Source organism: Rhodofomes roseus, assembly GCF_022264815.1.
Source record: "Rhodofomes roseus strain CIRM-BRFM 1785 chromosome Unknown C8Q71scaffold_11, whole genome shotgun sequence".
NCBI lineage: Eukaryota > Fungi > Basidiomycota > Agaricomycetes > Polyporales > Fomitopsidaceae > Rhodofomes > Rhodofomes roseus.
Genome location: NW_025952967.1, coordinates 110,843 through 133,168, shown reverse-complemented (window position 1 = coordinate 133,168; position 22,326 = coordinate 110,843). Strand labels below are relative to the sequence as shown.

The following is a 22,326-nucleotide window of genomic DNA, read 5'->3' as shown; positions in this document are numbered from 1 at the left end:
ACCACAACCTGAGTACGAGATTATCTTAGTCAATCTTTCTGAATAGGTCGAGCGTATGAACATCCACCACCGCGGAAGAAGCTGTTCTTCCACGGATAGGTACGGTGAAATTTGCACTCTGCATCCCAGGACGCACCAACAAACAAGTCAATCCATCCGCCCGGCCGTATATTACAATTATGCGTCTTGACCCTAAAGTTGTTCTCAATAGATTTCGGCCTCATGGGTCCTTAAGATAGCCACGTAGTGGGGTCGGGCAAAGACCACAACTCTTTGATGAGGTCCCGCATGAAATGAACGGTTGGACATTTTATTGAGTACGGGGAGACATCGTGCACTGACATTACGGGATTATCTATCGCTACATCTAACCTGACTCTAAAAAAACCGGATTCACCACCTCGCCGTCGAGTGCACGATCACTGGCTCTTCGCCGGCCTACCGACACCTCCCCGGCCAATGAACCCCCACTCGATCTGGTGGTTCTGCGTGATCGTCACGCCCAGCTCCTCCGCGAACGCCCAGACCGTGCCGGGGTTCTTCTGGAACTGCCGCCCGACGAAGATGACGTCCGCGGCGCCCTCGTCGAGCACGCCCTGCGCGAGCGTGCCCGTGTTGATCGTGCCGACCGCGCCGACGAGCAGCTTGTCTCCGTGCGCCGCCTTGACCGCCTTGGAGAACGGCACCTGCATGAGGTGGTGCTGCATGAGCGGCCCGAGCTTGAACTTCTGCGCGGGGTGGATGCCGCCCGTGGAGACGTCGAGGAGGTCGACGCCGTGGACGGCGAGGAAGCCTGCGAGCTTGACGGTGTCTTCGTGTCCCCAGCGCTCGTTGGGGTGAGTCTCGTCGAGCCAGTCGGTCGCGGAGACACTGCGGTCGGTGTCAGCGAGAGATGGGTGGTATGATTGAGGCGGAGACATACCGAACAAAGAGAGGCATCGTGGGTGGGATCACCGCACGGATAGCATCGACGACCTCCAAGAGCAGTCGGATACGGTTCTCGAAGCTCCCTCCGTACTCGTCCGTGCGGTGGTTCGAAACGGGTGCCAGGAACTCACTGAGGAGGTACCCGTGCGCAGAGTGGATCTCGATCACGTCGAAGCCCGCCTTCAAGCTCCTCTTCGCCGCGTCCGCGAACGCGGCCACGACACGCTTGATGCCCTCCGTCGTGAGCTCCTTCGGTTGCGGGAAGTCATCGCTGAACGGGATCGCCGACGGGCCCCAGACGTCGTCGGGCCAGCCGCCGTCGGCCACGGGCGCGGAGAGGCCGCCGTGGAGCCAGGGCGCGACGGTCGACGCCTTGCGGCCCGCGTGCGCGAGCTGGATGCCGATCTTTTGGTTCTGCGCGTGCGCGAACTGCACGACCTCGCGCCACGCCGCTGCCTGCTCGTCGTTCCAGATGCCCGCGTCCTGTGGCGTGATGCGCCCCTCGGGCACGACTGAGGTCGCCTCGACGATCGTCAGGCCCGGTCCGCGTGTGAAGATGCCGCCGACTGCAGCAGCACATGGTAATGGTTAGTGCGGCGGTTTTTAAAAGTGATAAGGACACTCACGGTGGGCGAGTTGCCATGGCGTGACTTTGCCGTTCTCGGACGAGTATTGGCAGAGCGGGGCGAGGAAGATGCGGTTCTGAAACTCGACGCCGCGGATCTTCAGAGGCTTGAAGAGCGTCGGGATGGGCTTGCCATCAGGTTGCGGGTCAAGCGCGGTGCCTGCGGGAGGATACTGTGCGGGAGCAAAGTAGGGGATGTTGGGCGCAGGAGCGTTGATGATGTTGTTGTTGTGGGCCATGGCGTTCAGGTGAACGAGTTGGAGGAATGGGCGGTGTGCAGAACCAAGCCCGAAGAGCCGCACTTTTATAGCGAGGATCGCAGATTTGTTGTCCCATGGATATGGCAGAAGAGCCGGAAGCCGGCAAGCAGAATTCCGTTGCGTTACTCATGTTCGATGGCGGAATCAATACCCAGTAAGGAGCCGAAGATTCTGGATAAGTCAGCAACGTAGAGGCTGCCGTTACTCAGCAGAGAAATTTCGCGGCAACCTGAAAAGTTGACTTTGGAGCAGGCCTCACGCGCTCCGGATTGGCAGAAACGTGAGAGACAGCCGTCGATCCGCGAGAGAGATGCGTCTCCTGGGTACAGCCTGGGCGTCGGCAGAGAGGGGAACGAAAGAGGACGTTAGTGGTCTTCGAGGCTCTTCGCTGAAGCTGGATGCATGTGGCGTACCAGGACGAATGCTTTACCCATACCCCGCTTACGTCAGTCACTCTTCTGCCAATCCCCTCCTTGGGTCCTTCTCGACCATGGTCAGTTTCGTGCTACGGCTACTCTTCTCTTCTTGCACACCACGTTACACTGGCAGTTATTCTAGTGGCCCTGCTACCTGGCATTCCGGACTCACCGGCTACGCAAACGCCGCGGTCAAGAGTTTCGTCGCCGCGTCCGAGTCGTTCGGTGACCCATCGCTGGCTTCAATATAGAACACTACCGCTGAGAAGACTCGGCGACGGACGCGCACCGAGTCCACCCCGAGCCCATTGATGTGTCGGATGCAGGAAATGTGTGGAGGCATCATGAGTCAAGGAGGCACAGTACGTTCGTCCGACGCGTATTAGAGCTGGCGCGTAACCAGCGCGTAACGGTACATGCTAGAAAAGCGACTTTCCGTACGTAGCCCACGTGCTCCTCCTTCGCAGCTATCTCGTAGCTCGTTCGCGTGCAATGTCAGTGTGTCGAAATACTCAAGCCCCCGAGAGGGCAACGTTCGGGTAGGAGCACAGGTGCGTCTCTCCCTCCACACCGGCAGCGCGTACATAGTGACCGCGACAAACCCACGAATAGTCTCGTCCCCTCAGCGGACGTCGATATCTGGAGCAGTGCGCTCATCTATTATTGTAGCGATGACGGTGGCCCGAGCCTGCCTCTCCTCGACCGAATAGAATGGCCTCGCCCGCGGTGATACTGCAGCGGCACTGATGTAAGTGATGTGCTTGGGGATGACAGAGTCCTCAAAACATCAAATCTATGCTCGTGCGCCTAGCAGACGTCCCACAAGGTTCGGCTTAGGTCATGGTTCTGTCATTGCGGGCGCAAATCTGGTTGCGATGCTTCCTGAGAAGCCTGCAGCGATCACTTCTTGCCATCGAACATCCATTTCAGGCGAACTCCATCTTCGCAGAGGCCACTGATGCCTACATACCTTGACAGCCCCTTCTACCAGAGTCGCCGTCAACCACCAGCGTGCGATCTCTCCGAGAACGCGTGCGCCGCTGAAGGCACCACATAAAGCGGGCCTCGAGGACCCGCGTGCGTCAATCCTTCCTTCCCTCCTAACTGCCTAGCCGCTGCTCTGACAATGTCGCACAGTGCACGCGCTAGGGATTGGGACGCGAAGGGGAAGGGGAAAGCCCCCGCATACACCCACCCTCCTGGCGTCGACAGCGATCCACACTCAGGTCCGGACAAGGCGGCTCGCCCGAAGCATCTGCGCTTCCTCGTGCTCGACACTGTGGTTGAGCGTCCAGAGGACCTGAGCGTCACTCAAGACCGTGACTATCACGGTGAACCCACTCTTTCTTCGCATGCAAGCCTCGGGAAGGCTCGATCACTGACGTTCTGCCAGCCCCGACCTCACAGTACAAGTCCAACCCTTCCGACGACCTCAAAGTCAAGGTCGCAGAACTGCAGACTCACGTACACCACGTCAGGCGTGCGCTCCGCGCGGGGTCGGGCACGGTCCCCGAGGCCGACATGCACAGGGCCAAAGAGAAACTCAAGGACGCCGTTTGCAGCGTCAAAGGTATCGAGCAGGAGATGGCCGCACGGGTCAAGGGGAACGAGACGCGGATGGAGAGGATGGAGAGGAAGCTGTCGGCGATGAGGAGGGGCGCATAGGATGTGTAAGTCGCGTGCTGCGCATGTTCCGGCAGCCGTGTTTGATGTCGACGCTTTTAGAGTTAAGATTATAGCAAGTCTGCCAGGGCATATCATGACATCGAGCGCGCATGTATACGGAAAGACGGGATAGCTTTCCGTGGCTTATGATGGTTTGCAGTGCCGTGGAGGCTTTTCGATCGGACAATCAAGTGTCACCAACACGCTGCTTATCACCAAGTAATGGGAAACCTGGGAGCTCCTCGAGAACATAACGTCCGATTCAGACGAGCGCTATGCGCTGGACGACGTGGCCGAGACTGCGCATGTCTCGGCGGACCCGCTGGCGGAAAAATTCTACTCGCCCCCGGGGAGCGACTACGATGGTCATGACTGGCGACCTCGAGGCTCGAGTGAGTAGCGATCTCACATAGTCATCATCTACTGAAGTAGCCCGGACGAACTGACCTTCATGCATGGTGGGTTTGTATTATTTAAGTACTGGAGTCACAGTCAAGCATACTACGTCGATGATCTGAGCATGTATTGCTACCCTGTCGCCAGCACTGAAGTAGCAATGGTAAGGTTTGCACTAGCCGACTTTCGCTCTACATCAACCACTGGCAGCGCAAGCGCTCACCAGTCAGGCCGTTTGCCACACTCGACAACAGTTGACTGCACACAGCAATGAGGGTCCCGGGAATCTATGCATGAGATTACTTTTGCTACGTATATACCATACAAGTCGTGTGATGCGAACTACGGAATGATACCGCACATCGTGAGGCGTGTACAACATGAAAAAGAGTCAAGGTCATGGTAAAACACGAGTCGTCGAAGTAATAATATGGGAACACAAGCACGCGAGACGCACCGACGCGCGAGGAGCCAACCAGAGACCAGTGCCACAGGTGTCGAGGGGTAGGCGGAATTACAGGGGGTATACACGAACGAAATCGACGGAGAGGAAGGAGACACCTGCGTCTTAGCCACGGCCAGCCACCAACGCGCCAGCAGCCTGCGTACTCATCTATGCAGCGGTGCGGGAGGGGTTGCGCGCGAGCGTCGCACCCGCACGCTGGGCCTGGATGCTGCTAAAGCGCTGGAGCTCCTCGGGCTTCATCGAGACCTTCTGGCCGAAGCCGACCTTGCGGGCAGCGCGGCGGATGAACGACACACGGTTCTTGTAGAGCGACTCGTGGACGGAGGCCGCGCGGGACTGGGTGCGGGTCATGGGGACGCCCGACGACTGGGCGATGGTTGCCTGGGCCATCGCGGCGTTGTGGCGCTCGCGAAGCGACTTGATGATGGTAGCCTTCATCGCGAACTTGATCCAGTCGAGAGGGACGAACCAGATGATGTCCTGTTACAAGGAAGTTTAGCCGTCACCGACTTCCGCTGGTAGAAAGCGAACACGTACCCAAATCCAGATGATACCGATCCAGCCACCAGAAATACCGTGGATGTCAGTGAAGCCCCAGTTGGCGTACACGGCGATGATCGACGAGATGAGCTGCGCAATGCAGAACGCGACGAACAGCGCGACCGACGGACGCTCCATGAAGAAGAACGAGTGCGAACGCGTGACGAAGATCAGGGCCTGCGAGATGATGGCAACCTGGAGGTACACAATCGAGTGGAGGCAGCGGTCGTTGTGGTTCGTAGCCTGGATCGCGCCGTTCTCGAAGACGACACCGAACTTGTCGTAGAAGAACGTCGTCTTGATGCAAATGGCGACGAGAGCAATCGTGGACGCGGTGAGGTAGATACCATATGCGACGGCGTACGAGAAGATCTCGGCCAAGTCCCAGCTGTCCGGAGAGTTCGAGGGCAGGACGCGGTCGACAGAGAGGGTCATGATGGTACCATCGTTGAGCAGGGCGATGATCAGGACCATGAACGGCGGGAAGTCGAACTTGAACGCGAAGGCCAGGATAGCGAAGCAGACGACGATACGGATGGTAACGGCGCAGGCATAGATCGAGTAGTTGCGCATGCGCTGGAAGATGATACGCGATCCACGGATGGCGTGCACGATGGTGGAAAGACCGGGCTCCGTCAAGACGATGTCGGCGGCACCACGAGCGGCGTCAGTAGCACCCTCGACGGCGATACCGACGTTGGCACGGGAAAGAGCGGGAGCGTCGTTAGCACCATCACCAGTCATGGCAACCAAGTGGCCGAGACCCTGAAGACGCTTGACGATCTCGTACTTGTGCTCGGGGAAAACACCCGCGAAACCGTCAGCGTCGAGGATCATCTCGTCGAGGGAAGCGTGCTTGCCACCGGCCTCAGGTCCGTCCTTGAGCACCTTGGCGGGATACATGTGGTCGCCGAGACCGAGACGACGGCCAGTCTCCTTCGCGATAGCGAGCTGGTCACCAGTAACCATCTTGACCTTGACGCCGAGAGCCATGGCATCGTCGATCGTCTGCTTCGTGTCCGAGCGGGGAGGGTCGAAGATGGGGAGAAGACCGATGAGCTCGAAGCCGTTACCCTCGCCCTCGAAGTCGTCACCCTCAACCTCCTCGTAGGCGACAGCGAGAGCACGAAGACCACGCATGGCGAACTCCTCGACGTCAGCCTCGAGCTTGTTCTCCTGCTCCTCGCTCTTGTTGCGCGTGCAAAGCTCGATGATGATACCAGTCATACCCTTCGTGACACGCTTGAGACGACCGGTCGACTCCTCACGGTACGTGATCTCCGTGCGCTTGTCGACGGGGTTGAACGGCTTGAAGTCGAGGAGCTTGATGCCAGAACGAGCGCGAGACGTCTCGGTAAGGGCGCCAACAACGCAAGAGTCGATGGCATCTTGGTTCTCGGTACGAGAGGCGTACGCTGCCAAGAGAATGACATCCTCCGCGGAGAAGGGGCCGTAGGTACGGATCGTCTCGCGGTCGATAGTGAGCTTGTTGGTCGTGAGCGTACCAGTCTTGTCGGAGCACAGGATGGTGACGGCGGCGAGCTCCTCGATGGCGGTGATACGAGTGACGATAGCCTTGTACTTCGCGAGCTGCTGAGCACCGACGGCGAGGGTGACAGACAACACGGTAGGCATGGCAATGGGGATACCACCGATCAAGAGCACCAGGATGTTGTTGAGACCGCGACGGTAGTTGTAGCGGAAGCCCGCGTACAAGCAGAAGATCTCGGCGATGACGAAAATACCAATAGAGATCAGGCAGAATGAACCAATCTGCGCGAGAATCTTCTGCAAGTGACCCGTGGTGTCATCGTCCTGACCGACGAGCGACGCGGCACGACCGAAGAACGTGTTCGGACCAGTTGAGATGACGACACCCTCAGCCTCGCCCTGCTTGCAAGTCGAGCCGCTGCGCGCATACAATGAGACAATACACGACACAAAATACGGAGATACACTTACGAGAAGCACTGGTCGCCGACCTTCTTGCTCTGGGGCAGAGATTCACCCGTGAGCGCAGCCTGGTCGATCGAAATGTTGATAGCCTCGGTCAGACGGCAGTCCGCGGGGACGATGTCACCGATCTTGAACGAAACCATGTCACCGGGGACGAGATCCGATGACTCAATCTCCTTCCACTGCCCAGCACGCTTGACCTTCGCCTTGGGAGCGAGAGAGTCCATGAGCGCCTTGACAGCGTTGCCGGCGTTGCGCTCCTCGTAGAAACCGATGGCCGAGTTGACGAACAGAAGCAGGACGATACCGATGAAATCCTCCCAGTCTGGGGGCTGGTGCTCGCCGTTCGACAGGACGATAGCGACAAGCGCAGCGCCCTCCATGACCCAGGAAAGCGGGTTCCACATGAACGACAGGAACTAGACAGCTCATGAGACAATGATGTGCACGGCAGTGGAGGGGACAACAAACCTGCAGAAAGGCATTTTGTTCCTCCGATTCAAGCTTGTTCGGGCCGAACAGCTCGATACGACGGATGGCCTCCTCGGGCGACAGACCGTTATCATCGCACTGGAGAAGTCTAAAAACATCCTCCACGACGATGGTCTCGAGGTCGACCTTTTCCTTGTCGTATAGATCCTCCGCACGCAACTGGATTTGCGACATGTCCACCTTAGCGTCTATTCGACGCGTCAATGAAAGTTCAAGATGTCGCGCTCTCGGGGTGTACTCACGCGTAGCCTTCACCTCATCATGTCCAAAGTCCTTATACTCTCTCTTCCTCTTTTCTGGCTCCTCGGAAGGAATCTCAGGTTGGTTGGTATCCTTGACCGGCTCGGTCGAGCCAGCCTCCTTCTCAGTGGGGGACGACATGGGAAGGGCAGACGGGGGAGAAGAGGGCGGACGAGCAGGGAAACCCCCAACGATGTCGAGCGGATTCGCTAGAGCGAAAACGGGAGGACGAACAACACAGCTGGAGGGCGGATGGATGGGAGGGAGGATAGAGCGCCAGCCTCCCCGCCGGCGTCTTATATTGGTTCGACCCAGCGGCCATATCACCCGGTCAACATCGCCAAATACGCGTCAGCCACTCCCGTCATCCAGCGGACCCAATCTCGTCGCAACGCGTGCCGTCCCGCGTGCCGAGGGCTGCCATCGGGCACGCCTTTCGTCCTTCTGCGCGAATCTGCCCCGCCGGTGCGCGTTTTCGCCTGGATCCTGGCCGATCAGGGAGTGCGGGGATTCTGCTGGGCAGGGAGTCGCTGCTGCCTCTCTCTGAGCCGCTCGGGCCTCGGAAGTCGACGGATCTTCGTCCGCATGCCCTCCCTCCGCCACGGTCGGGAGGAGCGGCCCACCCGCACTCGCCGCTCTCGTGGAAGAACGCGTCGGACGGTCTCGGTGCGTTTCATCCCCAGCGGTGGCGCACAAATCAATGCCCCGAGAAACACCCATCTGGCAGAGACGAGCACCCCAGCTGCACGCCGCTGCTCAACTGCCAGGTCGTCATGGCCAACATTGACAGTCGTGCCACCCCGTCAGTGAGTCGTCCAGTAAACTACTGTCCTGCAACGATGGCCTCCGAGGCTGTACCACACTCATATTACTCCTCGTCCTCCCCATCCAATCCCCCTCCTGCCATCATGATCCCAGCGGGACAGTGATGATCAGCCATCCACTTCGTTCGGTCGAATGCATCCGACTGAGGCATCCTGATGAGAATGTGCCATTTTTGACTGAGGCGCCTGGGCAATATGCTCTATGGCGGTGGACGATAGATACGCCCGCACTGCACTGGCGTTCTCATGACGGCCTTCCGTGTTTGCCCCCAGTGGGCTCTAAGCGGCGCCGCCCTGTGGCTCTCCTCCCTGTCCTGTCGCGCTCGAGGTATGACCCGCTGCACCCGTATCCCACCGTCCATCCGCTGCCCGCCATTCTGCGGCGAACACAGCACCGTTCCACCCGTCCTCGACATCCTCCTGGCCCTGCATCCCAGCGCTCCTCGTCCAAGTAGCCGCCGCGCAGTCATGGTATCTGCAGCACCGCCAACGCATGGTGATATCATTTCTTCGAAGCGCTTCCTTCCTCGCTTCAGTTATGAATTGATGCCGGTATGATGCTCTACTTCGACGTCTTCGTGTCCAGACTTCAGCATGACCTCACTCTCCTGCCCCAGACCCCAGTCGCTCCCCTGCAGGTCACGCTAGGAAATGTTATACCATGGCCGACGTATATTCCCCACCGCTGTAGGTACTCTCCCACTCTCGAGCGTACCTGCACACGCCATCACACGACCCCGCCCATTTGACTGTCGCTCCAGCCAAGATCCTCCGAATCGCGCCTCCCGGACGTCGTCAACGGTGATTCTGCTTCTCGCTGCGCAAGAACCCTCCTACAGCTCCCTGTCCTCGTCCTTCGAGCCTTGGCCGCAACCACCTCCCACCCACCCTCGCCCCATTGGCTGAGCGCCCAGACTCAGCCTGCGACCAATCGCACGCCTGCCGCACGCTCCTGGGGAAAATGTCGTAATTTCCCGTCCACTTTCGCCCGTGCGCGGCGCGCCGAATCTGGCGAGCCACGGGCGGGGAATCGGCATCAGATCGGTCGACGTCGCGCCGAATCGGGGGACGTCTATTTTTGGCGCGGCGCGCCGGACCAACGTTCTGGACACGCGAGATCCGTCGACGTCGCCTCTGATCTGACAGGAATCGGTGCGCCGTTCTGCCGTCGCGCGAGGTCTAACGCCGCATGCCTTGCTCAGTTGCTGCCCGACAGCGACGGCGGAGCGTCGACGCGGTCGTTGAGGTGGGTGCAATAGTCCTATCTGTGCTATCTGTCTGTCTGGCTTCTGTGTCGTATAAGATTGGGCAACATGGTCAAAGATGTGCTTGGTACACTCCGCATTGACGAATGCAGCTGCAAGCGTGCCCTGCACGCGACTACGACCCCTTCTATCCGTCCACGCAGTCACAAATGCTGCCCAAGTACGCTCGCGGCGGCGCAGCGCGTCGTCGAATATAGGACACCGCATCCAGATCGGGCTGGCTGCGCGTCGAGCCAAAAATAGGAAATTGGCGACATGCCAAAGGGGGACAGGCACGGAGCAGAAGGCACCGCCCTTCACAAAACGTGCTCGAAGCGCCGCGAATTCGAAGCACGCGTCGGGCTGGCCGCTGGGCGGCTCCGTATGCGTTACATACGACGGGCAGTCCCCGAGTGGATCGGGGCGCACTACGGGGAATGCAACGTCATAGCGAGCTAATGCGCTTGCAAATACAGTTGGAAGCTGACACTCAATGGACAGAGACGCGGCGCACGGATGCGATACGAGATCACAAATGAATTTATGACGAGGGGACATCCCCTTCGACGATCGCCATCGCGGACCCGAGTCCGCTCAGCGGCAGACGCGCACCCGGGTCCGTGCGCGGCTCCCGACCCGACGCTTCCTACTTAGCAGAGAGGCTGTCAGTTCGATCGCGTGGTGATCCTCGCGCCGCTTTCTCTTATGATCTGCACAAGGGCTGGGCTACGTCGAGCTGCATGATGTATGTTTTTCTTTCCCTCGACATCGATTGACGTCTTGAGGTGTACGGGCCAGACTATCCGATCGGGACAGGTTCGGATGTGCGCACCAGTGCGAGACGACAGGAAGACTGAGGACGCGCGGAATTCCTGGAACAAAGGCATGTATGTGTGTAGGCCTGCATGCACGGATCCGGAGTATGGGGCACGGTGGATTGCTTTTCGTATACCTTGTGCTCGCGAGTTGGCCCTGGACGCGCATTCTTGGCACATACACACCGTTCAACGCCTAAACATTGGACCCGCGTAAGCCCGCTACTGACCTCTGAACAGAAGCGCAAATGGGAGTCACTGCGCAACGCACCTTGGCAACGCTGCAACGTTATGGGGTCGTGCTTACTTCCGGGCGCTATCTCACCTAAACCAAGAAACCATGAAGCCCAGGCATGTAGAGGCTAACTTACTGGGCGACGGACGAAGCTGCGTGCCGGACGCCCATATCCGCAGATACGCAGCAGGACGTTGCCAACGCTCGTTGAAATGATACCCCCGGAAAGCTACGACGGCGTGTCTTCGCAGCGATTGTGTGTTCTGCACATCGTTGCATAACCTTTTGGGCATACTTCTTCCTTGCTACGCGGCAGCGGTCCGTGCAACGCCTGTGCTTCAGGTCCGCAGGTTGCCACTTTGGCAGAGAATACCACCGTACGCATCGGCGATCCCACGGAGGCCATGGGTAAGTGTCTGTCGGTTGTGGAAGATCGCACCTGTAGAGCAATGCGGAAGAAACGAGATGAACTCGTTGAGACCCGGGTGCGCAAGGCTCTAGCTATCCGTGGTCGCGCCAAGTCGCCACTGACCACACCTGTAGGCTTCCTTTCTCCAAATTCCGTCTGCCCCACCTTTATCTTTACGTCGTCGCGGAAAGGGGAGAGGATCGATGGATGACTCTGGAGCAGGTTTGAGGCTTCAGGTTCAGCTTCAGCTTCCTTCGTTCTTCAAGAACACTGAGACGGCGCACCACAACGTCATGAGAGCCCGAACCTGAGAGCCTGAGGCGACGATCCCTTGCAGATCCCGCTCTCTCTATTGCTCGCAACACCGAATTTGAGGCATAACAGAGGAGTAGGTTAGCCCGTATGAAGATCGACGCCGTGGCTCGCCTCTTGTCGAGCTGCACGCAGTGGCGAGCCGGCGAGCCGTCGCGGCTGTGGAACATCCGTTCACTCGCATTGGCTTCCACCGGGCCGTCGACTGTGCACAAGGTGCGCTCGCAAAAATAGCGACGAGTCTAGCTGGCCGCCGTCGCTTGCGCCTGGTAAAAGTGATTTGTGCTTCGCGCTACGCGCAGGCGTTTGGAACGTAGTAGAAGGCGTACGGAGGCTGTCAGAATGGACTACGTCGGTGGCGGGCGTTGTAGATTTGGACCCAAAGTCTGCCTGATGAGGAAGGGCGCGTGGATCTCCGATGGCGATCGCCGCGGATCGGGCTTGTCGGCATGCGTGTGGGCGGCTCTCACCCCGACCGACTGTCACCATTGTCAGTGCCACCGTCTTCGCTGGACGTCGCATCGGCCGTGCCTGTCGCCTGGCTCCTCCTAAGTATCCGCTGTATGTATGCCCAGGCTGGCTCACACAAGCCGCGGTAAGTTAGCAGCGATGTACCGCTTCGTAGGCTACATACACTAATATCACTGCGGTCATCTCCTCGCTGCAGCGCGCTGTCCCGAGTCGTGCTCCTAGTCCCAAGCCCCCCTTTCTCACCCAAGGCACCCGCAACTCATTGCGTATTCCAAACTGCATCTCCTGGGTCCCTCCCCAAGCCGTACCGAGCCAGACACCCGGCGACCTCTCGCCGGTCTCATCCTGCAGTCTTATGACTTCATCCGTGCCATCCTACGATTGTGCGACCCCGCTCTCTAGCACGCCGCGCGAAGTGTGCGTGATGAAGCTTCGAAAAGGTACCCTCCGAATGACCGACGAGGGTGCAGCATGTCTTAGTCTCCGTTGCTGACCAAAAAGAGTTACTCTCGTTTTTGGTCTGCAATAAGACGCGCTGCCTAACCGGGCCTGAAGGGTTCCGGATATAAAAGGCAAGTAGTGATTTGCCTCCTGACTCTCCCTCCAGAGCGCGTCTCGTGTCGTGCTGGACTACGACGATACATAACGAGAATTTGCTACAGAATTGAATGTTTCTGATCCTTGATAAGTCTGTGCACTTCACGGTGCGGTTTGGCTGGTTGCACGGCATGAAGACGTGCATAAAGGTGCGGATGGTCCACATATGGTATTGCTTATGTAATCTCACGTTGTACGTTTGCTCGGACGCTCAAGTTTGGCGATTTGAGTCTCTTTGAGTGACAACCTTCAGCCAAAAATCGCCCAGGAGCTTTAACTGAGGTACTGTTTTTGATTTTTGCTCTAGGTAACACTTTGGTCTCCATCGTGCACTAGAAGATTGGTACGCGACGGACACATTTATCACTGGCGCTGTGGTTTGTGCATGAGCTTAAACATCGCGTTCAAGCTGCAGCATTCGAGAAGCCTGCTGTCCAAGGGTAGCATCAGATTGAGTGATATATCATCCCGCGGGCTAAACTCAGCATGGAAAATTCAGGGAGGAGTATCATCATGTTACAAAACGAGCGTGGTGAACTGCGCCGGGCAGACAAAGACCTTGCGCCCGTCGTCGCTGTTGTCCTCGACATCCGATGTTGCACACGAAATCAACGGGGGCGCCGCGAGCAGCCTCTATGTCATCTCCCAGATCTCTATGCCTGCGACAGTGTTGAACACTCTGTCAAATGACCTCTCCTCCTCGAACAGTTGCTTGAGCGCCGCAAGGGGCTCACCGATGAAGACCTCCCCAGCGCCCCAGCGCCGTATTTGCGTCTCAACACGCTTGCGTCTCGTCAGCGACGCCCTGGAGTTATTGTCCTCCGACTCTTCGCTCTCGTGACGCTCGTCCACGTCCTGCACAACTTCGTACTCCTGAGAGATCTGCGCGCATGCAGCACACATACACGTTTTCCTTCACGAAAATCTGCAGTGTTCTCGCCAGGGCGTGAGCATGACACCCTTGCTCTTCCACACGACAATTACTTCGAAGGGACGGACGGCGCAGTGCTCGATCGGGGCCACAGCTCGGAGCAAGGTACTCAGATTGTGGTGCTTGTCTGAGGCAGGCACACAGAGACCGGTTCTTCTGTCAAGCATTGACTCAGTTGCATACCATTAAACACGTCGGCCGTGCTCCACGAGATCCAGACGGACGTCGTACCGCGTAGTCGAGTCGCAAACAGTGAAGATAATACGCAGACGCGTGTGCAGAACACGACGCGGAGCGCGTTATTTACATCTATTTTCCACACACGTGACTCGGCCTACGGCCGAACGTCGCAGGCCCGCATAGCCGTGTCCAGTGGTACAAGACTAAGCATGTCTGTGCTGACTGCACCCCGGGCCTGAGGGAGACGTCCCGACCCGATCGGCACGGCCGCGGCACGAGTGAGTCTATCATTGTCGACGCGGCACTTACAAGTGCCGTCATACTTAACTGGGCAGCTATGTTTGACGCACTGGGGTTGGCTTGCGATCCACGACGTAGCACTGAGGGTGTGTGATTTGGCGGCGATGAGTCGATCATTTCTTCGCAACTAAAATCTTCGAGTTGGTCGTGGTGACTGGTCGTAGTGGCGAATGTGCTATACGCATCAAAAGTCCGTCAATGTACTCACGGGAGTTCACAGATGTAAAAGGCATGTGGTACATCGCGCGGGCATCGAAGTACAACGATGCTCTCAAACGCGTCGACGTTCGAGATCAAGTAGTACGATGCACACATGCACTAGTACACAATAGCAGGTACGGGTTCGCAGGCCTCAATGATTTTCGTTTGGGGGTTGCATCTACAAACTATACGCAGAAAGTTACACCTAGTGCGAGGACTTTCGCATACGGGTTCTTACGAATCTTATGGTGTACTACATGGACATGAATCTATGTATGGTAACGAACTGGGCTCACTGGGACGCTCCAACGCAGCCGCACGCCGGAACCTGCAGCAACGAGCAGGTATCAACGTCATGGTGGGGAGGCATGCCTAACTGATAATCTTCCATTCAGCCTTGAGCGCCGGAGAGGAGTATTGCAGCGTAGGATATCCCGCAGGCGGGTTCGCTGTAGGGTTCACGCATACCACTTCGAAGTGGTCTTCAATCGCCTCGGGAATGACAAGCTGATGCTGGGTCGGTCCTGTCGCGGCAACGAGACACTTAGTGAGCTTCATTGACTTGTATGGACAGGCATAAACAGCGACGCACTCTGTGGGTCTAGAGGACCGAACTTGACGGCGGTAGTGTCCATCTTGTGCGGAGCCTTCTCTTTGATGTACTTTTGCCTCTCTGCCTCAGTAGCTGTGGCGCTGATCAAGTTGTCCGGCATCCAGACCTACGACGTGGATCGGTTCAGAGAGCGGAGATGTTGGAGCATGCAGATAGGTTCCTGACCTTGGTCATCATAGAGCGCCAGTCGGACTCCGACTTTGCATAGACCGCGCACACTTTGGGCGGCTTATGCGTTTCGTGGCTGTTCCAGTTCGCGTAGAACACCCCGCTACAGCGCCATTGTTGCAGCGTCAATATACATGCAGACGACGGTCGAGGTGCTGGACGTACGTTGACCAGGTATCTGTGACGTAGAGACCAGGACCCAGGTGTAGACCAGAGCCCGTGCCTGCCTTACCCTTCGGCTTCACGATCTTTCCGTCTTTCGTCCAGAGTGCGGCGGTATCCTGCGGACGAGCGTCAGTCCTGCGTTATAGAATATATAAGTTGGGGTACTCACAGCATTTGTCCAAACATCCTGTGCTGCTGACAACACTCCCTGCCTCCGTGCCTCGCAAACACGCTCTCGACAACCCGGCCACTACCTTCTCGATGCTCTCCACCAGGCAGTCGACCGCTTCTGTACCACGCACCCCAACGCGAAGCTCACCCTCCGATGGGTACCCGGCCACCGCGGCGTCGACGGCAACGAACGCGCAGACGAGGAAGCAAAGAAAGCTGCGAGAGGTGACAGCAGTCCCCTTGACGACCTCCCTGAATACCTTCGCATGCCGCTCCCCGCGAGTATCTCAGCAATCCGCAGACACCTCCTCGACCAGATAAAGACAGCTGCCTCCCAGCGCTGGAAGGAATCCCCACGCCATGCCGCACTCAGTCGCATCAACCCAGACATGCCATCGAGGAAGTTCACCAAGCTCATCGCGCCCCTTCCCCGTCGACACGCCAGCCTACTCATCCAACTGCGCACCGGACACGCCCCGCTGAACCACCACCTACACCGCATACGCCGATCAGACACCGACAGGTGCCCCGCCTGCGACGAACGCCGGGAGACGGTCCGACACTACCTTCTCGAATGCCCCGAGTACACCCCTCAGCGCGACTGGTTACGCCGCGAAATAGGTCGTCGAGCAGGATCGCTCCGGCACCTGCTATCGAAACCCGAAACCATCCGCCCACTCTTCCGCTTCATCCACGCCACCGGCCGCTTCGCCAACACCTTCGGAGAACTCGACCTACCGCGGAACGCGAACGGGACAGACGACCCAACCTGACGGACTAACGAACACGACGCGTGCATTCTTCACACTCTTCTATACATATCCCCTACCATCTCATTTCATCTCAATACGGACTCTACTAGAATACATTACACTGTACATACACCCTACCAACGCGAACTCTCTAATCTCCCTACTGTACATACCACATACACCTCACACGATAATCACGTCCCGCCCGGCAAGGTGGCCTCCTCGGGGGTACACCGAGCCAATGTTCCCGTCGACCCCACGTTTTGACCTACTATATTAGTACAGTACCCCGGCAGCTCATGTCTACATAGGGCTTCGCCCTAACGCGACAATAAATGGGATTTACAAACAAACAAACAAACAGCATTTGTACCATGCCATCCGATGAATTCTGTACATGGTCCCGGAAATTGTAACAGCGTGCAACTAAGTAATGGGGCCAGTACGTACCTCTGTTGTTCCGCCTCTTGAGGGTAGCGAGAGCATCCAAAGCCCGAGACAGCGCGTGAGTGGGGTTGTACAGTGCACGGGCGATGTTCTCCTCAATCTGTGCATGTAGTGACTAATGAGATGGTGTATAAAGCCCGAAAGCGTCAGGTGCACCCACAATATGAAGCCCGCTCGAAGGGGGGTAATGAGCCTGTTCAGCAGTGAGCCTGAGGTGCGAGCACTTCAGAGGGGATTGGTGGGACATACTGCATATGACCTTCCCTCCCGGATAGGAGCGGCATTAGTGACGACCGTGAAGCACAAGACGAAGCTTAGTAGCAGGGCATAGAAGCGATTCATGTCGGGATCGTAAATAAAGGGATAAGATGTGAAAAGCCGCGCAGCTGTAGCATTCGTCGTCAGACCTTCATTCAGAAAGCCCTCAGGCGCGATAAGGAGCGCGGACTCACCGGAAAGAAATGAAGATCGAAAGGAATAAGAGAGGGAATCCAGTTGCCCTGGGTCATCATCTCCATCCACTCGCGCTTTTATCGAAGCACGCCCATCCGTGAACGCCGCAGCAATGACTTGACGGCCGCTGAAGCATCAGTGTCTTGCAACAATTCCTTTCAATGGGCTGCAGTGCAGCCGCCGACGTCGAACGGAGACCGATGCTCCGGTGGCACTGGCAGTGCCATAAACTAGAAGATGTGTGGTTGCGTGCACACGGCGGGCACCTGCGCTCAGTGTCGAGATCGCGCTCAAAGATCATACAGGTGATGGTTACTAGATGCATGACAGCGTGCGGAGGTACAGTACCATATGTCCACCATGGCGGTAAGCGGATGAAATGCGTAGGAAAAGTCCGGGTGGCAGTGGACGACCGCTCAGTGTCCCTGCAAGGCAAAACCAACTCGGACACCATCGTGTTTTGGCGGTGAAGATCGTCTGTCCGCCGTCAGTGCTGAATAAAATTTGAGGCCTAGGGAGTACAACGTACCAGTGTTTCGCAGGAAAATCACCGGTAGTCGATATCTCTGCGTACCCTAAGAGCACTGCTGAAGGGCATAGGAGTACCTGATTGTGAGTATGATCCTACGTGCATCGTGTTTCTTGCAGGTGTCGAACCATGCTATGTCCTTACTATCATGATTCATCATGCACGATGATGACAGCCCGTATGTGACCTTCTTCCCCGTAATAGCTTCGAGAGCGCTCCCCTGAGGTCTGTGCACGTCACGGCGTAAGAAGTGAGGCTGAGTCTTCCTGACAGTTCGGACCGTAGCATCATCATGATCGTGCGGCCGTGTGTACATACCGCCAGCACTGGTTCAAGTTGCACGAAGAGTCCAACGTCTAGCCATTCCCATGGTCTGGCAACGAGAATCCTCCAGTGAGTCTCCAGAGTCATATAGATACCAATCGGAGGCGGGTCACGGTGAGTGTTGCTAGTAAGTAGTAGCAGCCGAAACTGAACCGTCAACAACTCAAAGCAGATCTAAGATCGTTGTGCAGTGATGGAGGGTGTGGCATCGCCACAACAGGTCAGTAACGGGCTACAGCCTGTTACGGCACCACCGCCACACCTAAGATGGCATGTCAAGCACTGCATGTGTGTACGTGTAGCCTTTCGCCTAGCCTACATATGGGGATAGGCAACGCCCCCGCCAAATGGCCTTAGCGCGCGGCCAAGCGCCCGAGGACGGAAGCGGACACGATTGATGGTAGCTGGCCATCGTGCCGAGATGCCATATAATCTCTTGCAGATAGTCCAGCGATCGTCTTCATATCAGGCGCCACAGTGAGCAGCAAACGGTACCGAAAACTGTGGTCTGCAACAGCGGCTTTATTCGTAGATCTTGTACACAGTGCGTTTACGATAAGGATTCTAAGCAAAACGTTGGTTGCTGATTTTTTGTTGTGTGTCGAGAAGTAATTTATCTCGCTATATGCATGCTGAGATTGTGCATTAAATGAGAAGCAGTGAAAATTTGGCAACGAAGGTTCGACTCGTCGTATCAAAAAACGGTCATCCCGAAAGTTGGATGGGTGAAATGTTGTCGTTGCGAGACCACACAAAAGGTGCCGTTTTCGAGGTTCGCAGATCAAGCGCCCGTGTGGGATGAGGCTGCCATGTGCGTGTCCCCTGTCAGTATGCTCAACGTTGGCTATCCAATGTAGTTGGGATACTTTTAGATTGAGTCCATGAATGTTGGTTCAACTTCTCTCATAACCGTCAGGTGCGAATTGGTGAGTTTCTTGAGTCTGAACTTCGTGGTACAGCTTACATAAGCGGCCTGTCCCCATACATCGCCCAAGCGCCGTAGTACGTGTGCCACTGGGATGCTGGATGTCTGCGCTGCAAGTAACTTATAACGCGGGCAATTGCCTTCCGACGAGGAACCCATGTTATCGTTGGCAACACGGTGAGTCATATTCACGTTACCACTGTGTGCAACTGTGTTGCCAGCACCGCATCGACGTGGACCTCGGTGTGTCACGACGGCGGTACCGTGACGGTACTCACTGCCGGCCAGTGCCATCCTTCGCAATAGCGCTGTTTCTAGGACCAGCTTGCCAGACGCACTCCACTCCAACTCTGGCGACGAAGTGATACAAGCCCAGCGCCGTGACCCGTCGCGGCCGCAAGCCTGGCACGAGTCCATCCTGCCCTTCGCATTCGTCTTGCCTCGTTTTTCGCCGGCTTCCTAGGGGTTCTCCTGCTCAGCCTCAATGATAAGTGCACACAGTGTCACAGGCGTCTGCCAGGCTGATCTTGGTCTGGCGGGCCTTCCGATGCGGGAGTGGTTGAATTTGCGGAGGGACTCGCGAGCGGAGTGTGACATGCCAGAAATTCAAGAGGCTGTGCTGGACGTGCTCGTCAAAACTGTTTCCTACTTTCAAAATCTCAAGCTCATCGACAAGGTGCGTACATTGAAGCCGCTGCGGACGCCTGCCCGGCGCATTGCTCTCGTGATCGCGTCGTGGGATCTGTGTCTGGCCTGAAGCAGAAGCAGCGCGCGTCGCGGGACATCAATATGGACATCAGTATTGACTAGGAGAACGAGGGGGACGTCTAGTACACCGGGGACAAGAAGGTTGATTCGGGCGGCGAGCTCAAACGAAACTCACCAGCACTGCTAATACTACTGGATCCTTACCACCACGGCAGCGGCAGTCTCTAGCTCTACTCGCACGACACACTCACCACGTCTCGCACCAATTGCAGTGTGGCTCCCACACCCATACATCGAACCAACCTCTGTGTTGCTGGCACCGTCTCGGACTCTCAGGCAGCCACAACTTCGCAGCTGCCCTGGCCCCCGCTCTCCAGAGCTCCCCTCCGCGCGGCCAGCACCGTTGCCGTGCTCACGCTCCCGACGCCCGCACACCCTACCAAGACTGGCCAGTCAAGAGAGGATCACAGGTACCTGGCAAGCACCGCGCGGGCATGGCACAAGGCTCGCGCTCACTGGTGGACTTGGACCGCGGAGGACGAGACAGCCGCGTCGCTCTTGCCAGTGCAGATGAGCAGCTCACTGACGTCGATGTGATCGACCTCCGCCCCGACCCCGACGAGCTCGGCTTCGAGCGTGGGCGGACCGATGTTCGTACTCCCAAAACGATGAGTTTCACAATCCCCCATTCTACCTACCGCCGGCGGATCTCTACGATCCACTTGTGACTTTGCATATATACAACAGGTTTATCTATACCTATAATTCAGAAAATCCATGTAACGTACCTCCAGCACTCATTTTATACAGTTACCACTCTTTCCCACTGCACACCGATACCTCCTAGCACTATGTACCATGCCTATCTACGATATCGCGTTCTGTGTGATCGGCACGACAACGATAAGATGAGATATTGCACTATCGCTCGTTTAGATGTCACCAGATTACACGGCCGTGATCCCGGCACAAATAGACGCTGGCCGTCCAGCTAAGGGGGGTTGCCTATCCCCACTACATAGACAGACACAGACCTCGCCTCCAATTCAAGTTCCCAACTCAGTACTGAACGACAAACGACTCGGACAACCATGCCCATCCGTGATTTCTCGACTCCAGCCTTCGCCAGCGGCGGCGTCCGCCTCGCCCTCGCCCGCAGGGACGACGTGAACCGCAACCAGTACATGCTCGTCCTCGCCACAGGCTACGGCATGGCGGAGACCCGCAAGGGCGCCACGCTCAACTGCACAACATCATCGAGCGCCGCCAACGCACCTGCCCTCAGCCCCGCCGGCCACCCACTCATCTGGTTCGATGCCAACTGGGATCGCGAACCGGGCGACTCGACGTTCCCAGAGGGAGGCCTGCTCAACTCGTTGCTGGCGGCGGAGCCTCCCGTAGTACGGCTGACCGGTCGCGGGCGCACTGCGGCAGACAAGTTGAAGGGTGGGGAGCGCGTCGCGCAGGAGGTCGAGATACTGCTCGACGAAGATGAGCTCGCACACGTATGCTGCTATTGTGGCGAACCCGAGTTGGTGGATGGGGAGAGGTGGAAGCTGTGCAACGATACTGCGTCTCAGCCTGCATACTGCTGTCCCACAGTACGTCACTGTTCTTCCGCTTGGTCTCATGAGGACATTCACTGACTGAGGATGCAGTGTGCAGGACAATCGGCAGTCCGAAGGAATATGACGTGGTTGCTCAAACGACTGCGAGGGTGATCGCTATGCTCGAATGTACTTACCACTGTCTCACTTCGGACCCCCTACTATCGGCTACTGAATACTAAGTCGTCAAACCTCCTTGTCAAATGTCTGCTTTAGCAGTGTCAAAGTAGTTGTCGCGGGCAATGCACGATGTTTACTTCATCTGAATGATATATAGATCTCGGCCCGAGTCGAAGGTAAGTCGCAATTGTCGCCATGAGTAGCTCTTCTCATGCTGAATCGCTTCCAGCCACACGACGGACGCTGCATAGGGCGGTATCGACGGCTGCTATAGCTTGCCTAAGAGCCTCCCGGCACAGGCCGATATAGCTCGTCTTCGTTGTCAGTGTTAAGTATTTGGAGTCTTGGTCTCCTAGAAGACTGCCCTACTGCCTCTCCCACCGTCTCCCGACGGGAAAGGTTGAACAGTCCACTCACACGCTTTCAGGGTCGCTCTGGTGACTGAATGCTGGTGCCATTGAGAGACCGGTGACTTCTCTTCACGCTCGCGGGAGAGTGCAAACTGTTTCTTGGCAAGACTGCAACAGTACTCCCTCGTGCCCTAACCTCCGCTAGAAAGGGACCGGCCTTGTGGAAGCGCTGCCGCGGAGTAAGTGCGGCGTTGTGCTCTGGATATCTACGCCTGTCTTCTCTGCAAACCGGACTATCGGGCCCGACGGTGAGTCCAGCCCTTCTAACAAGAGTGCGAATTTGACGGAGGCACGTCCATGAAGGCACGGGGCACTGTACGATGGGCCCGGAGCGTCACACACTTCGAAGTGCTGAAGAACACAGCACCCGGTCTATTGCGTTCTCATGGTGCGGCCAAGAGAGAAGCTCATTCAGCATCTCTCGTCCGGTGA

The 22,326-nt window shown here is 57.1% G+C and overlaps 5 protein-coding genes across 5 annotated transcripts; 1 reads left to right on the top strand and 4 right to left on the bottom strand.

Moving 5' to 3' along the window:
* Positions 1-419: 419 nt before the first annotated feature.
* Positions 420-1,791, bottom strand: C8Q71DRAFT_708512 (uncharacterized protein; the record flags this gene model as incomplete). Its single annotated transcript, XM_047920625.1, has 3 exons — positions 420-870; positions 923-1,493; positions 1,554-1,791. 3 exons carry the CDS (start codon positions 1,789-1,791, stop codon positions 420-422), a joined length of 1,260 nt encoding a protein of 419 aa, XP_047778358.1.
* A 2,776-nt stretch (positions 1,792-4,567) lies between these two features.
* On the bottom strand, positions 4,568-8,250 carry C8Q71DRAFT_810333 (plasma membrane H+-transporting ATPase). The gene is made up of 5 exons (XM_047926045.1): positions 7,986-8,250; positions 7,723-7,931; positions 7,258-7,670; positions 5,293-7,204; positions 4,568-5,235 (listed from the first exon to the last, which is right to left on the bottom strand). Exons 1-5 carry the CDS (start codon positions 8,122-8,124, stop codon positions 4,903-4,905), a joined length of 3,006 nt encoding a protein of 1,001 aa, XP_047778357.1. The 5' UTR covers positions 8,125-8,250; the 3' UTR covers positions 4,568-4,902.
* A 1,135-nt stretch (positions 8,251-9,385) lies between these two features.
* On the bottom strand, positions 9,386-10,703 carry C8Q71DRAFT_64623 (uncharacterized protein). The gene has a single exon (XM_047919645.1). It carries the CDS (start codon positions 10,607-10,609, stop codon positions 9,641-9,643), a length of 969 nt encoding a protein of 322 aa, XP_047778356.1. The 5' UTR covers positions 10,610-10,703; the 3' UTR covers positions 9,386-9,640.
* A 4,171-nt stretch (positions 10,704-14,874) lies between these two features.
* On the bottom strand, positions 14,875-15,634 carry C8Q71DRAFT_858084 (uncharacterized protein; the record flags this gene model as incomplete). Its single annotated transcript, XM_047927480.1, has 5 exons — positions 14,875-15,026; positions 15,095-15,221; positions 15,281-15,386; positions 15,449-15,583; positions 15,618-15,634. The coding sequence occupies 5 exons, from the start codon at positions 15,632-15,634 to the stop codon at positions 14,875-14,877; spliced, it is 537 nt and encodes a 178-aa protein (XP_047778355.1).
* A 5,150-nt stretch (positions 15,635-20,784) lies between these two features.
* On the top strand, positions 20,785-21,449 carry C8Q71DRAFT_868116 (uncharacterized protein; the record flags this gene model as incomplete). Its single annotated transcript, XM_047928306.1, has 2 exons — positions 20,785-21,358; positions 21,423-21,449. Exons 1-2 carry the CDS (start codon positions 20,849-20,851, stop codon positions 21,447-21,449), a joined length of 537 nt encoding a protein of 178 aa, XP_047778354.1. The 5' UTR covers positions 20,785-20,848.
* Between the last annotated feature and the right edge of the window lie 877 nt (positions 21,450-22,326).

Excerpts from the sequence above, each read along its gene's own strand:
- C8Q71DRAFT_64623 (XM_047919645.1), bottom strand. The coding sequence starts at position 10,609 with ATGTCCCCTCGTCATAAATTCATTTGTGATCTCGTATCGCATCCGTGC.
- C8Q71DRAFT_810333 (XM_047926045.1), bottom strand. The coding sequence starts at position 8,124 with ATGTCGTCCCCCACTGAGAAGGAGGCTGGCTCGACCGAGCCGGTCAAG. Across the intron at positions 7,671-7,722 it reads AACAAAATGCCTTTCTGCAG|TTCCTGTCGTTCATGTGGAA; the intron begins GTTTGTTGTCCC and ends TGAGCTGTCTAG. Across the intron at positions 5,236-5,292 it reads TCGGTATCATCTGGATTTGG|GACATCATCTGGTTCGTCCC; the intron begins GTACGTGTTCGC and ends TCCTTGTAACAG.